At 38.8% G+C, this 16,246-nt stretch overlaps 1 protein-coding gene across 1 annotated transcript in view; it reads left to right on the top strand.

The window, feature by feature from the left end:
* Positions 1-16,246, top strand: part of Akap6 (A-kinase anchoring protein 6) — a 348,238-nt gene that overhangs the window by 227,030 nt on the left and 104,962 nt on the right. The window contains exon 8 of the mRNA XM_035445579.1: positions 6,712-6,832. Coding sequence (XP_035301470.1) covers positions 6,712-6,832 — 121 coding nt within the window. The remainder of the gene's footprint in view (positions 1-6,711; positions 6,833-16,246) is intronic.

Genomic DNA, 16,246 nt, shown 5'->3' with positions numbered 1-16,246 from the left:
TCTCTCTCCTTTTATCTCTGTGTATGTTGAGTTCTGTAACTGTCTTAGTCACTGTTCAATGCCTGTGAAGAGACACCATAACCGAATAAACTCCTATCAAAGAAAGCATGTAATTGGCACTGGCTTACAGTTCAGAGCATGGCAGCAGGCATGGCAAGCATGATGCTGGAGAAGTAATTGAGAGGTACAGTCTGATCTGCAGAGAGGGAGAGAGAGAGACAGAGACAGAGACAGAGACACAGAGAGAGACAGAGACAGAGACAGAGACAGAGAGAGACTGGGCTTGGCATGGGCTTTTGAAACACAAAGCCCATACCCAGTGTCTTACTTTTTCTAACGAGGCCACAGCCCCTAATCTTTTCAAATAGTGACACTCACCGAACATTCAAATATGAGTTATGGAGATATTCTACTTCAAACCACTACATTTACTATCTACTAAATACATTCCTAATTCTACATCTGTCTAGAAAATTGACTTTGAGTTAAAAGACGTTTTAGTTCCCATGATTAAACTTTAATCTCTTAAAAATGGAAATATTATACTTAGAATGTTCAACCCTTAAGTCCTGGGGATGAGACAAAGATGACACCCTTCCCTAGTGCACATGACCACACACACAGTCCCCAGCACTTCAAAACAAACACAACTATTTTCTCTTTTATTGTGACCCAATTTAACATGGATATATAATTTAAAGAAAGAGTATGTAAAGGAATACTTAGGTGATGTGTTTGCTTTGTTGTACTTTCAGAGAACATATTTGAGTTTGTTTTATAACATTTTTACTGAGAATGTAACATATTCTTAGAATAGAAGGAAGATGTACTTTAAGATTTTTAGTAGTCCAGGAAAGGAGATGAGCTAGAGAAATAGCTCACTTCATACAGTGCTTGCTGTGAAAAAATCAGCATCCAAATACCAATAAAAGCACCCCAGATACCAACAAAAGGGCAAGTGTGGACTGTATGCACTTGTAACACCACCCTAGGGAGGTAGACATAGAGGGCCCCTTGGAGCCTATGGCCAGACAGCCTAACTGAGTTAGTGAACCGCAGGTCAATGAGGGTGTGGAGGTTGGAAAGAGAAGGGGAAATGTTGTAATTATATTATAATCTTAAAAATTAAAATAAATAATTAAAAAGGAGCATTTATTCTTATAGATTCCATATATTGATATTTACCACCTTGTAGATGGAGATTCTGTCCCACCTGGTCCCACAGCCATTCAGTCCCAAATAAACATACAGAGGCTTATATTAAATATAAATGGTTTGGCTGATGGCTCAGGCTTCTTATTGGTGAGCTCTCTGTTAATTATTAACCCGTTTCCATTAATCTAAGTATTTCCATGTAGTCTTGGCTTACCAGGGAATGTTGGAGTCCTATCTTCCAGGTAGCTACATGGCATCCCTGGAGGCTTCCCTCTGCATCCTTCCCCCAGAATTCTCTTCATCTGTTAGCCCCACCTCTACTTTCTGCCTGGCTAGTGGACAATCAGTGTTTTATTCATCAACCAATGAGAGAAACACATACTAACAGCATTTAGAAGGACATCCCCATTACTACTTTATATCAAAAGTAGAGATATTTAAAATGTATTTGTTAATTGTTAACTGTGTATTTCATGTCAGCATAAATGTTTTCTCAAAATTAAAAAAAATAGTATGAAGGAAATAAAAAAGAATGATTCCTGAGGAGCAATACCTAAGATTGACCGAGTACATTCCATGTGTGTGCCCTCACACCATGTACACCCATCATACAATATGTAATCAAGGAAATTATATAACAAGTTGATATTATAACCTCTATAATTATAAATAAAATTTTGTGACAAAAGTATCTCCAAAAGAACATTCATGTACTCAAGGAACGTAATCTCTTATGAAATTTCCTGTCATTTAACCACACTATCAGTTACATCTTCTCTTTTAAAGGAAAGGCCTGGATATTTTTCAATGGAAAGTCAACAGAAGAACCTGGTTGTGAATTCAGGTATATGCTACCAGGTGCTGAATTGCTGCTGACGGTCCTGTGGTGCCATTGTGACAGAGTCATAAAATGAGACCATTCTGTTCACTACACTGTAGCTGACACCTTCCATGGATTATATTGCCTCTGCATCAAATCATTTGAAAAGCACATATCTTTTGAAAATAATATAAAGATAAGGAAGCTTTTTATTGACTTCCAAGCATACAAAGTTTCCTGTAATGGTATGCACATAAAATTGTAGACATTTCAGAATGTTTCACAAGAATCGAACAAGAAGTTCAGTTATCAATTTCTGGTTTGCTGCAAAGTTATGTACTTGATTTCACTAATTTGAAAAAAAATTCTAAGGTTTCCCTATAAACTTGTAAATTAACATATGACCAGCATTATTGGGCACAAATGCCTGGTCCCAAACCTTTCTTGTTTTCTGTATCAAAACTTGGTGATAATTCTTTAGGGATGCTAGTGCTAACTCTACACCAAAGGACCACAATATGTGAGCAAAGCATTTACAGATTACTTGTGAAATAGATCCTTTCTTTGTTTTATTTGTTTTTTGGTTTGGGGTTTGTTTGTTTGTTTGATGTAACATGAATAATAAAAACCCAGAGACAGATATTTTCTGCAGATCAGAAAGCACCCAGGCCACCAGAGAGCTCTTACCTCTACCAAGGCTGGGGAAGTCCTGTCCTCAACATGGCTGGAGAATAATTGCCCAAAACGGAATGCCTGCTTGAGACCCTACTCTTGTCTTATGTACCTCTTAGTGCTGGGATTAAAGGCATGTGCCACCACCACCCAGATTCTATGGCTAACTTGTATGGCTGCTAGGATTAAAGGTGTGTGTCACCACTGCCTGGCTTTTATGGCTGTGACTACCTTTGCATTGTGATCTCCAGACAAGCTTTACTAGATCATAAACAATATATCACCATAGTTTGTTTTGTTTTTCAAGACAGGGTTTCTCTGTGTAGCTTTGGAGCCTGTCCTGGAACTCACTCTGTAGACCAGGCTTGAACTCACAGAGATTCCCCTCTGCCTCCCAAGTGCTGGGATTAAAGGTGTGAGCCACCACTGCCTGGTAGCATAAAACACATCTTACAAATGCAATATCAAACCTAAATATCCATAGCTGTAATAGAGAAGAGTATCTTGGAGATGCACAGAGCATCCTTATGAAGCTCCTCCCACATGCTCAGGTCTCCAGTGTGGACTAAGAGCCCAAGCTGTATTCAACAGCAACAGACAATTTGTTCTGAGGTTCTTGGTTGGTAAGAAATAATAAAAAGGAAGAGTTTGACAGGCTTAGTGAAAGTCAGTGGATAAATTTCCATGGTTCAAAGCCTTTTATGTTCCTGCATTTATTCATTTATTTCAAGTCTATTCATTAATCATTCTCTTGTTCATAAATTTTCTTTAACTTTCCTGTAGAAAAGTGGATGAAAGGACTAGGAAGGTGACCAATCAATTAAGCACTAATACATGTGATCAGTTTAAATAAACAAAACTATCCTTAAAATATACTGAAAAAGAAGACTAGCCCACTAACTCCCTGAAAAGTGTAAATTGAAACTACTTTGAGATTTCATTTTGCCTCAATCAGAATGGCTAAGATTAAGAAAAGTCCCCCATGGCCTCTGCTTTCAGTTCCTGACTCAAGGTTTCTGCACTGTGCTCCTGTCCTGGTTTCCCTTCACAATGGATTGTAATATGTAAGAAATAAACACCCTCCACCCTGCATGCTTTTGGTCATGGTGTTCATCACTGTCTTAGTTTGAGTTTGTATTGCTATGAAAAGGCACCATGACCACTGCAAGTCTTATAAATAAAAACATTTAACTCAGGGGGCTCACTTGCAGTTTTTGAGGTTCAGTCCATTATCATTATGGTGGAGAGCATGGCAGTGCGCAGGCAGATTTGGTGCTGGAACTGAGAGTGCTATGTTATACAGACAACAGGAAGTCAATCAACTGTCACACTGAGGAGAAGCTTGAGAAAAGAGACCTTAAAGCTTGCCCTCAGAGTAACAGACTTCCTCCAACACACCTCTCAATAGTGCCACTCCCTTTGGTGGCCATTTTCTTTCAAACTACCACAATCACAGAACCAAAACCATACTAGAACACCTCAGAGAATAAGGGAAGGATGCATTTTAAGACCAGCATTGAAGCTTCAACTATATGATAGCCTCCTTAATTTATTCATTCTCCTTAGGAAGTAATGTCTTGGTTGATGCACAGGTTTTCAGATCTTCCTTTCTCCACTCTTTTCTTCAAGATGACAGACAGCTGAGCAAATGGAAGTTTACATGGCCTTGTGTTTCTTGAATGCAATGGCTAAGTATAGGGTTTTGGTACAGGCTAACTTGATTGTCTCAGGCCAGTTTCACCTTGAGGACAGCTGTGGTTGTTTTACTTCTTGCTGTCTCTAAGCTTGGTCAGGCCCTAGTGGAATTCTAGGTGACTAAGCCTCATCTCAACCCTCATGGGTCCTACCAAATTTCAAAGAAGCCTGGCATCACATGCTGGACCCCCACCTGCCTGTCCTTAGGTTCACTGTGCCTTTGTTGCCATGGTGACACTTCTGTCCAGCTTAGCCATTGAACTTGCAGAAATCTTGGAGTCATTTATTGGAGAAGATTAGGCAACAGAATGTCAACAGGAGCCTAAATCAAAACTAGCCCCCCCCCCTACTTTTCTCTCACCCTTCCATCCTCACCCACTCCTGCTTATTCCAAGTGTACCGCAGAAGACAATCTCTTCTGTAGTTCCTAGCAGGAAAGGGGACTGAGGGTTATGGGTGTTTTACCTCATCATCAGTCTTTCTCACGTGCTTTCTCTCTAGCACTTGGGCAAACAGAGATGGGGAAATACATTAGAGTATCTGCTCCTCCTGTCTTTGCTTGGTTCATGTCCTCCAAGCCCACTTAAATGAAGAGCTGATCATTTATTTCTTTCTCCCTTTGGTTTCGATATGCCTCCATAACCTACTCCCCAATTTTTGTGGGTTGCATTTTGCTTTTCCCCAATTTTTATTGTTCAAATATTAGAAGGCAGAGGTGAAGGAAATGGTAGTCATAATTTCACATGTATTTTTAAGTGGCCACACAAATAAATCCTAAGTAGTTTCTCTTTATTATTCATAGACTAACTTTGAAATCTTGATGATTTGTTTATCCTCCTATAGTGTTGGTTTGTTGTTGTGTAGGGATACTAATTCAGATTTCACAAATATACTTGAAACCCCTGGCTACTCAGAGTGTGGTCTGTGGATCAAAAGTGTTGACAACACTGGCTAGAAATGCAGGATTTCATCTTCCTGCCTAAGTATGAGTTAGTACCTTCATTTTTCTAGGATTGTCAGTTGTGCCCATATCTTCATTGAATGTGAGAAGCACTGTTGTAGGCCACCATACACCAGCTGAAGTTTGTCCCTGCAGCATCTAGACATACCACTGGCATCTGAACACTTACTAATCAGTTCCACAATCAAGAATCTTGGTAATGATGTAAAAACAATTAAAGTAAAATAGGCAGTTCCAGATTAAGTCTTTCCACTCCCAGACCCACCAGAAACTTCTTTGACATATCTATGGTATGCATTCTCTTGAATAGCCATCTGACGAGAACAGAGGAGTAATTCATACTCCATTGACCCATCCACATCATAGCTGAGGTCACTACTTCCATGTGCACTAATGGAGACTTTGCCTCCATTGAGTTTGACAAAGCCGTAGCATTTCTCTTAAGGGTGGTTTGGAGGTGGGAGGACAAAGTCATACTTTTCATTTTCTGATCACAGTGTTTCAGAAGAATCTGGGCTTTACTTATTCACCAGGCTTTCAATAGAGAATCACATTAATCCTGTTAAGCTCCTTATTCTAATGATTTATTTTGTTGAAAACCATAGTGATCCTCCTTTGAATTTTAATGATTGCTGCCTATTCAAAGATTCATTGTTTTGACTTTCTGTCCTTACCTTTGTTTCCTGCATGTCTGTGGGGAACACCTGTCTAATACTGGATCTGCCACTGGTTCTCACTGGCTTACCAGAGTCACTCAAGCCTATCTCTGAGTGTTAAGCTGAAATGCTAGCTACTCATCCATGACAATAAATGTAGGATACGTGTTTGCAGAGATAGGCAGATAGACAGCAGGGGGACAGGTGAATGATTGAGTCATTTTCCAGTGAAAATAATATTTTTGATCTGTTAGCATATGTTATCATTGTTGAAAAATCCAGTTAATATTTTTAAGAATAGATTTATCGAGGTGCAACATCTAGGAAATTTAAATGAGCAAGCAACTCAGATTTTTGAAAGTGCTGTCTTTACTCCAAATCTGGGACCATGAAAACTTCAGCAAGTCCCTGACCCTCCATTTCTGTCTGGGAAGTGATAGTGCTTCTCTTCAAGGACATAGTCATGGTCTCTTTGTTTAGAAAGGTCAAGCAAGTGGAAATCAGCATGGTGGGGCTCAGGAGTGAGTACAGGAATTACATGTTATGCTTTCAAAATCTAGGAAGTAGCTGTGTCACAGCCTTAAGTTCCTACTTTGCCCTCTGTGTAACCATACAGAGGATTTTTCCCCCTTCTCTTTTTACAGGTATTCACCTAGGAACACCATGGGTTTTCAAGAATATATTATTCTAATATGAGATTTTAACAACTACACTGTATTTATGCATAATACATTTTTGTGCCTTATCTTTAGGCTTCTGGACTTTGATTCAGAATATCAGGAGCTCTGGGATTGGCTGATTGACATGGAGTCCCTGGTGATGGACAGCCACGACCTGATGATGTCAGAGGAGCAGCAGCAGCATCTTTACAAGGTTAGAGCTACCCTTCCCTGCGTTTCCTTTGCTGTGGAAGATCTGATTAGCCTGACAAGTCTCCTCTCTCTCAGGATACCTTTGTGTTCATTGTATGTATCATGGTGTCTATTAGAATTCCCTCCCCTGTCCCCAAACTCATTTCCATCCCTAGTGTACTGACAGGCTGCACCGACATCATAATTGCAAGAAAGTTCCCTTTATCACATTCCGTTTGGTGTAATTCCAAAGAAGGACAGAGCTTTATCTTCAAGATGAATAGCAATAAATGAAACTGCATTAATAAAAACGACTGAAACAGTACCAGGGATAGATGGAGGGTAACATTTAACAGTGTGTGTTTTGATTGGAGCACTCAGGTGGATTGGATCCACTTCTTTATATCTTCCCAGAAGAAAGAAATTTGCCTTCATTTTGACTTCTTGTTACCAAAGTACAGGCTCGTGCAATCTAAGGTATGTGAGTAACACATACAGCAGACCTTGTTGTCAAGTCTGTGCATTTTCAGGTAGTTTAAGAATTCGTGCTTAGAATTTAGGAAATCCAACTGATAACTATCTATATTACTTCCATGTCTGCTAGCTAGATCCCTCCTTAACCTAGAGTGTTTTTACCAATTCTATTTCAATAGTCCTAAAAAGTCCTTACAAAACAATCATGTGATTTTTACTGGGGAAAAATAAAATGGCTGTAAGATTCACAGTCCCTGCAAAAGCTGTGGGGGAAAAAAGAGGGACGTTCTACTGAAATATCAGCTGCAGTAAATCTTCCTCATTTAAGCAATTTTTATTGGAGTAATTCTGACAGTTGTCATCCTTGAATTGCTTTGAGCATATGGCATATTTCAAAGAGCAGATTGTGAATCATAAAAAATAAAATTAATAACTAACCACAGAATCAGCAACAGTATAATGACAAGAAACAACTACCCTCTAGCTTTTTAAAAATTCTTAGAGAATAAGAAGTACATTCAAGGTCAAATAAAAGTTACCTTCTTCAATTTTACCATTTTAGGTAAACTTTCTTTAATAAAGTATTTTAACTTTCCCTCCTCTAAGGAGAGAGACATATACTATGATAGTGTTTGATTGACATTAATTGTTGTCCTTTGGGAACAATCTTAGTAAAGAAAAGATATAGGCACCCTAGGGACTCAGTAAATGGGGACATTTTACTCTCTGAAGAATTCTGTCCAGCCCTGATATTGTTCGGTGACTTTTCTATTTCTTGTAAGTAGAGCTGTCCGCACTACCCAAAATATTTTCTGAAATAACGTTGTTTGAGTAACAGTTTCCAACTCATGTAACTAAAGCTAGGCTATTTCACATCTCCTGTAAGGATCAAAAATTATATCTAAAAAATGCTTACAAATCTGTATTAATTTAGTGCTAGAAAAAATACTGTATTTCTAAACCAGTATCTCAGAACTTATTGTCGTCACATTGCCAAGTAACATTTCTTTTCTTCTTGATGCATTTTGTATTTTGCATATAAGCCACTATTTTTCTGAAACATTGCTATTCTTTGTCAAAATCACAGCCACATAATTTACATCACAATTAATAGGAAGTCATTGAATGCAAAAGCAGTTGTCTTTTTCTGGCCTTTTCCTTGTAAGTGCTTCGCCTGAGAATGCCCACTCCGGCACACTGAGGGTGATTATTCCACCCACCAGGGGCTTCTGGGTTAGAGAAATTTCCCAAACATTTTCCATACTGTGTTGTTTTCCTCTGTGACTCATCCTGTCACTATGCTTCTGCTTTTAGGTGTTCAACATAGACCAATATTCTCTTTGCATTTGGTTTGTAAAGAAAACACTGCCAAGAAACCAGAGGAGAATGCTACAGGTGTGCAAGGGTCTTGGTGTGAGCTCCAAACAGTTGCAGAGGTCTGGAAACTTCCAAAGCAATCCTGAGGATATGGTGTTAGGAATCCTGTAGAAGTGTGGCTTTTAGATTAGAAAAACTGACTGAGATTTAGTTTGAGGTCTTGCCCAAGAATCCCTAGGGCCTCCTGGGTCAGGTCAGCATTTTCAATACTCTATTCCTCTGTTCTAATCTGCTTTTTCAGGAATCCACCAAACTGATCACTTAGTAGAGGAAACTTGTAGCCTATCGATCGAAGAGAGTCCTGGAGGATTGGAGCTCTTTAATTGCTCTGCAGGCAGGTCTTCTTGGGCTTTCAAATGCCAGGAAACCCCTTTGATTGTCTTTAATTTCCACATTGTCTGCCATCACCCCTGTTTATCAATGCATTATCAAAAGTTTTACTAAAAGCACCACTGGTGTTTGGGGACAGAGGACGATTGGAGTTTATGGGACCATGCCTCCCATTAGAGGAGACAGTTATTATTCTTACTGCTGAGCCTGTGACAATGGAAGATCTGAACCCACTTCAGAGACTTCCTAACCTACCTTACTTAACCCATCTTCATTCCTTTTTACATTTTTTACATTGTGTGTGTGTGTGTGTGTGTGTGTGTGTGTGTGTGTGTGTGTGTATGTGTTTTCATGTACCACTTTGCACATGTGGAGGTCACAGGACAATTTCAGGGAATCAGTTCTTACCTTCTACCATCTGGGAGCCAAGGCTCAAACTCATGACCTCAGTGTTGGCACCAAGTATCTTGCTGAGTTATCTTGCTGGTCCTTTTCATTTATTGAAAGTGTTAAAATCAGGGGAAATGTCTTACAGTTATCACACACACACACACACACACACACACACACACACACACACACACACACACACAAGCCAAGTCTGGTAGTGCGTGCCTAATGTGCGCCTATAATCCCAGCAAGAGAATAGCTTTGTGAGAGTGCTTGCATGGCCCCTGGGTTCAAACCACAGACAACAATGAAAAATAGAAATGAAGCTCTTACTAGGTGACATAGTTGAAATGGATGACTGTGAGATTCCTAAAGGAACTCTTGAGTTGAGTGAAGGTAAAAACTAAAGCAAGCATGGGCAAGGGTAGCCATCATTCCTCCTATCACTGCATCTGAAGTCCTTGTGTTCTGTCCCTGGGTAGCTTGGTGCTCCATTACCCAACTCTTTCCCTGGCACAGATGTTTGTTTCCAGATTGTTTATGTATTTATATAGTCAGTCCTAAGTGAGCCCCAAGGTCCACATTTAGAAATGTTAGAGAAAACCTTGGTTTTCTAGTTTGAGAAAGTGATGTTCACTTAGCATTTTCCACTAGCTGCTGATTTCCTGGTTGTCCCCATTTGCTTTTATATTTTTGGTCTCTGCTAGAAAACCACCTACTCTTAACAGCTAGATATGGAACCACTCACTCAGCACACTTTCCGTGTAGGCTACTCTTGTTATATGCTGTTTCTCCAAAGCCAGCCAAATACAAAGGATCATGTGCAGGGCAAGAATGGCATTTGATAGGCATTTGATGTATCAATAGCATTTGATACCGATGATGTAGTGTAGAAGCCTCAATACAGCCATAAAGTATAAAGTGCACTTAATCCATTTCTTGTTTCCAGATTGTTAGACATTTAAGACCCCGTTCTTTCTAATTAATTTTAAACTGTATCATTTTGAGAAAAACTCGATTCTTATTAAAAATGAACTATTCTCTCAATTACATTTTCTTTCCAGTTTTGAGATGGTAAGCTGAACCAGCAGCATCTTCCCTGAAATTGCCCTTCTCTCTTGCCCTACCTCTGAATAAGAGTCTTCTGTGTCTATTTTCTAATAAACACTGGCAGTACCTTCAGCCCAGAAAATACAAACATCATCCCTTCTTGTTTTTTTTTCTTCCCCAGTCAAGGAGAAATTGCTCCCTCTCTCTGTCTCACAGTCTTGCTCTTCGTTCTTTCTACCTTCCTAAGTAGGACAATTTAATTTGTCAAAAGTAACCACCGTGATTTTGAAAGTTCAGCTCCTATTTGGACTAGAGTTACGAAGCCAGAATTCATAATCGCAGGGAGCTGTCACTCTGATGGTCTGCTTGTGCATTAACTATTAATGGAGAAATATTTAAAAATCCACTTGCAAAGGAAAAGCTTCTTTTTTTTTTTCATTTCTGCAGATCAGAGGTGGCATTATTCTAGGGCTCAGGAAAGCTCAATCACCTCCTCCTATCCTACACATTTTATAGACTGAGTGACCTGGAAATATGTCATCGATGGGAGGTCTGAGCTGCTGCTGTGCTCTTCTCTGAGCAGTCACCCACCCCTCACTTCAGAAAGCTTTAAGGGTCTAGACCACCTGACCTCTGCCAGTTTTATGCTACCTACAAAGCACAGATGGTAGAACTTGTACTAATCCTGTGTTGATGTATGATGCCAAAGGCAAGCTTAATCTGAACACCCAAGTTGGAGCCTGGTGATTATTATAATGGAGCAAGAGTTATTGTCAGATGGCATGAATAGATGTGTGCCTTGAGTGAGTCCCTTAGCTGTTCCTCATCAGGACTATCATATGATTTCTAGGGCGCTAAAAGGAACCCTTCCAGGTATAATCTGAAATAAATATGCACCAAGACTTTACTGCCAGCAAATTTACAGAAAATTTCTTTATACTTAATTTAGAAATCTTGTTACTTTATTTATTTATGTTTTATATTATTATTTATATATTTATTGCCTAGTTGCACATTTTATGGAAACAATACAAGTTTTCTGTGTCTTCCTTCATTAGTGTATTTTCTAAACGTCCTGTTTGTAAAAGGAAAAAGATGCTTCACTCAATAGCTACTGAATATATTGACTAATTTTTTTATGTGTATGAATTTCAGATTGGTAAGAATCTTCATGAAAATATTAAAAATGTTAAAAAGATATAGCAGATGCAGAAGCATATTCCCATGGTCTCGGCTACACAGGATTCTGAGGGAGGAACAATCACTTCGACCTTGTTATTAGGACTAAGCAACGTAGCAAGACCTCATTTCAAAAGAACATTTTAAAGTGAAAATACAAATCAGAACTGGGGAAAACCTGCATAGACCAGAGGCTGCTTCTGTGTGAAGAGTTGGTATATGTGACACAACTGTATAGCCTGTAGCATCCTCCACAGCTGTAAAGAGAAGTTGCTTGGTGGCAAATGCAAAGGAGATGAGCTCACTTACACATTAAACATTTTCCATGAGAAAAGTAATAGTCGTTCCTTTAAAGAAGCAAAGCTCACTGGACACATATATGTCATCTCTTAAGAATATTTATCAAGTATCTATTCCAGGTAAAATTGCAATTGTAATATCTGTAACCCCTGTTCTAATTCATGGTTCGGTGCCTTAGTTGCCAAATATATTTCAGATCACAGATCTCACCAAGAGACTCTCATTGGTGAAAGTTAACAGAGCAAAAGAAAGGCAACAGGGAAGAATTAAAGTAATAGACAAATGAACCGGGAAGAAACCACTAAATAAGAACCTAAGCAGCATTTGAGACGTAACAATGAGAGAACTGACTTGGAAGTAATTATTAGAGGAAAATGTACAGTTTGGAGGAGTGCAGGAAATGTGAATGAAGGGGATGTGGGTGTGTGTTTAAAAGGCTTTGCGACTTTAAAAGAAATGTGTATGAAGTATGATTAGATATTCAGAGGAATAAGAAAAATAGAGTAAAAGAAGATAAATGGGACATACTTGGCTTGTTATTTTACAACGATTGATGCCAAAATGATGTTGTCATTGCTATGAACTGATCATAGAAAACACATTAATCACGCTATGCCTATATTTTATAAACTCACGGATATCAACCCTCAGGGATAGATTCCTTTCTCTTTGCTCTAGACTGAGCTGTTCTAAATAATTTCAGATGTTGCTTGATACTCTCATGGCTGAAGCTGAGTTCCCCAAACTATAGTGCATATCTGCTTCATGGTTCAGGCTGTGGCTACCCCGTTTAGGGGTGAAAGATATCCACTACATTTATTTTTTCATATTTTGGCTTATAGAATAGGAATGTGAATCAAGAATTGAATTCTGCTGGTTAGGCTTCATATGGGATTTCAGTACTGGATTTTACATTTCAATTTTGATTGTGTCAAATGAAACAAATCACTAGCATTGAAGCAGTCAGAACAGAATATACCAGAGAGAACAGGCACACAAGCTTCATGATAATTTTTTTACCTTGTTCCTAGTTGATTAATTGGATAGCCTAATTGTATGTTACATTAAAACTCCATTAAGATAAGAAAAATATGCTTAAAGTCATTATAATCTTTCAAATAACATTATCTAGTCACTTTTAAAGTGACCAGAACTGATCTAGGAATGAATTTGTTGTTCCATTTTTATTAAAGTTCAAAATGTCCTTACATTAACTGTCACATTAATTTGAGCATTGATGAATCACTGTTTGATATGGATATTCCAATTTATATTTTTCTCTTTATAATTTGAGAGAGGGCAAAACTGTTGCCTGAGATGTTTAGGGAAAGAAATAGTAGAAGAATGTGGTTCCCGAACAACCGGGGAAACACAGCCTGTGATTCCTATTGATCCACTTTTTCATAGTGGGGTGGGGGATAAGGACGTTAGGAGAGAATAGGATGCCAAGAAACAGTTGGCTCTGTGTGGAAGGCAAGGAAGGGAAGCCTGGCCAGCAGGCTCTGTCTCCAGTGGTGAGCTGATGTCCGGAAGGTGCGTTGGCTCTGGGGCTGGCCTTGTGGCATTGTACTTCTCTTCTCTCTCTGGCCTGGCCGGCTCTGGCCTAGAGTGGATCAAACAAACTGTGGGGGAAAATTTCCCTCATTTGCATCACTTCTAGACAGCCCTGTCGTACTCTTTGCTGACAGGAAATCACTGTCTTTGTCACCTTTTCTCAGGGCCCTCCTTTTGGCAGAGATGGGCCATGTGACCACGCTTAATCACAACAACAGGGCTGGCTGGAGACTCTGACATGTTTTCCTCCACACTTCAATAAATGGGATGGAGGAGTCAGTAGGAAATGACTACGTTAATTTTAGAGTGAAAAGATAATTAACACTTGAAGGCCTGATGCTCTGATTGAGAACCTATAGAATTATTCAAATAAAAGTTAATCTGTCCCAAACTTGTGAAAACTATCTGCTTTAATACAACTTTTTTTTTAAGGGGGGGGGTTGTTTGGTTTTGTTTCAATCTTGAACAGTGAGAGCTGGACATATTGGAGGGAGAAGGGGAAGACTGTGGGGAGAAGGGAGCATTTAGATGTGAGGACGAGAGAGGAGTGCAGAGAAAAGGAACGGGACTCATAGCAGGCGTTAGCTATGTTTGAAAAAGCAACTTAACTGGGCTAACCCCTCAGCATTTGGGGCTGGAGGCTGGAGCATGTAAAACACTACTTAGATGATATGAATAGGACACTGGCAAACAAAAGCAGCAGTGTGTTCCTAGAAACGGTGCTTAAAGGAGTTTCCTTGGCAACAGAAATGCAGTTCCAAAAGTAGACAGAACTTTCCTCAGAAAACATACTATTAATAACAACCTTCCGGAACAACTTGGAACAATTTGACGACTTGGCAATAATAACGCCAAGTGTTCAGCAAATTAATCTCACACATAGAGTTTATATTTCTCTTGTCTGTGGTTCTGCCGGACCCTGCCTAGAGCTCACTGCTTTTCAGTGGCACAAAAGTGAAAAAAGTATTTCTAAATGCTGTCATGGAAAAAGGAAACTAAAAGAAATCCGAGGATCCAACATCACTGGCCAACAATTGTGTTCAGCCTTTGGGAACCAACCAAGAGATCTTAGTTTGGGGAGACAAGTTTATTCGAATGAGAGCTGCTACAGGAAATCCCACGCTTTAAACACCCACTTAAATATTTCTTTCCAATAGAGATGCTTCCTGGAACCAGACTTGAAAGTGTTAGCAGCACATCAGAGCAATGTATGTAGTGATATATACATCACTATATAAATGCAATGCTAACTATGGGCTGAGCTATTTTGTAAAAGCATCCTCATTTTTTGTCAGCTCAGAGGTTGGCCTCATCTTGGGTCTACTTGGCCAACGGGAATCATTTGAATTCTCTTAAAGACTGCTTGCCAGATGAGTGTGGAATGTTCCCCTCCTCCGACCTTTCTTGAATCCTTGGATGTAAAGGTTAAAAGTAATCAATATCTCATTGTGCTGCTTGGTTTCAGGGTAATAAGTAATAACCATCATGTTAAATCTAAATGATTCCAGATTGCACCTAAATGAGCTGACCTGTTAGGAAGGTGGCATTAATTGCAATCAGGATAACAAGTAGGGTTTGCTAATAAAAGTTTGATTTAATTGTTAAAAAAAAAGAAGAAGAAAACAAAACTTCAATCTTTAACTTTTTGAGACCCTGTACTTAATTAAATGGAAATATAGTATCTATTTCTATGTTAAGCTGAGAGTTTGGCTCCATCCCTGGATATTTGTAGATTTCTATAAAAGTCCTAACAAGAAAGGGCATTTGTCTATCTGCCTTCTTAGGCTCCCAAATACTCAATGAAGCATATGTATTTCAGATAAATGTTTTAATGGAAATGTCATCTACCTAATTTTTTTAGGTAGTTCTAAATTACTTCTATTTTTAGCTTATATTCATAGTTTCACTAATCTGGTTTGGAGCTAGATAAATTTGTATGCTATGTGATTAAATTTGATAGACTATTATATGAATTTGGGCTTGTTATTTTGTTAAAAAATAGTACAATATCAAAGCTTAAAGATGAAAACAAGTATTCTCATTGACAAAGGGATAGTGATCTGAAAAATATAAGAATTATTTAATGTTCCATGTAATTATATCAGGAAGGTATTGGTTATGATAACCTTAATCAAAAATGCTATATTAGGCTGGGCTTTGGTGGTGCACGCCTTTAATCCCAGCACTCCGGAGGCAGAGGCAGGTGGGTCTCTGTCAGTTTGAGGCCAGCCTGGTCTCCAGAGCGAGAGCCAGGATAGACTCCAAAGCTACCCAGAGAAACCCTGTCTCGAAAAACCAAAAAAGAAATACTATATTAGATATAATGTTATTGAATCCAAATACTTTGTCATTCTGTGTTTTTATGGCTTAGTAGAATTTAATGTATGTGTTTCTGAAGTGTAAAGTGAAGACCAAAGCTATAGAGGCAGTAATTTTGTTATTTCAGAAGACGTTCTAGAATTTGTTGAGAATAGCTGGTCAGCCTCAGGGGAATTATCTAACTCCAGTGATTTCTCTTGTGAACTTATTATCTGTTTCCATTTGTCTTTGTCTTACAACCATGTCTAACCATACAAGGAAGATGATTTGTGGGTTGTGTTGTACATCTTTGGAGGACTAGAAGTGTCTTGGCTCCACTCTCTCCATTCTCAAGTGTTCATGTTCCTTACATCTTAGCCCTAAGACTCATTTCTTTGAAAATAAAGAATGACCTTGGCATTTTTGCCAAGAAAAGAAAAAGAAAATAAAGAACAAAATATCTGCTAGATGCTGATATTTTGGG

This window comes from Cricetulus griseus, chromosome 5 (assembly GCF_003668045.3).
Source record: "Cricetulus griseus strain 17A/GY chromosome 5, alternate assembly CriGri-PICRH-1.0, whole genome shotgun sequence".
Taxonomy (NCBI): domain Eukaryota; kingdom Metazoa; phylum Chordata; class Mammalia; order Rodentia; family Cricetidae; genus Cricetulus; species Cricetulus griseus.
The sequence above is the reverse complement of the archived record's forward strand: the minus strand, read 5'-3'. Positions and strand labels throughout refer to the sequence as shown.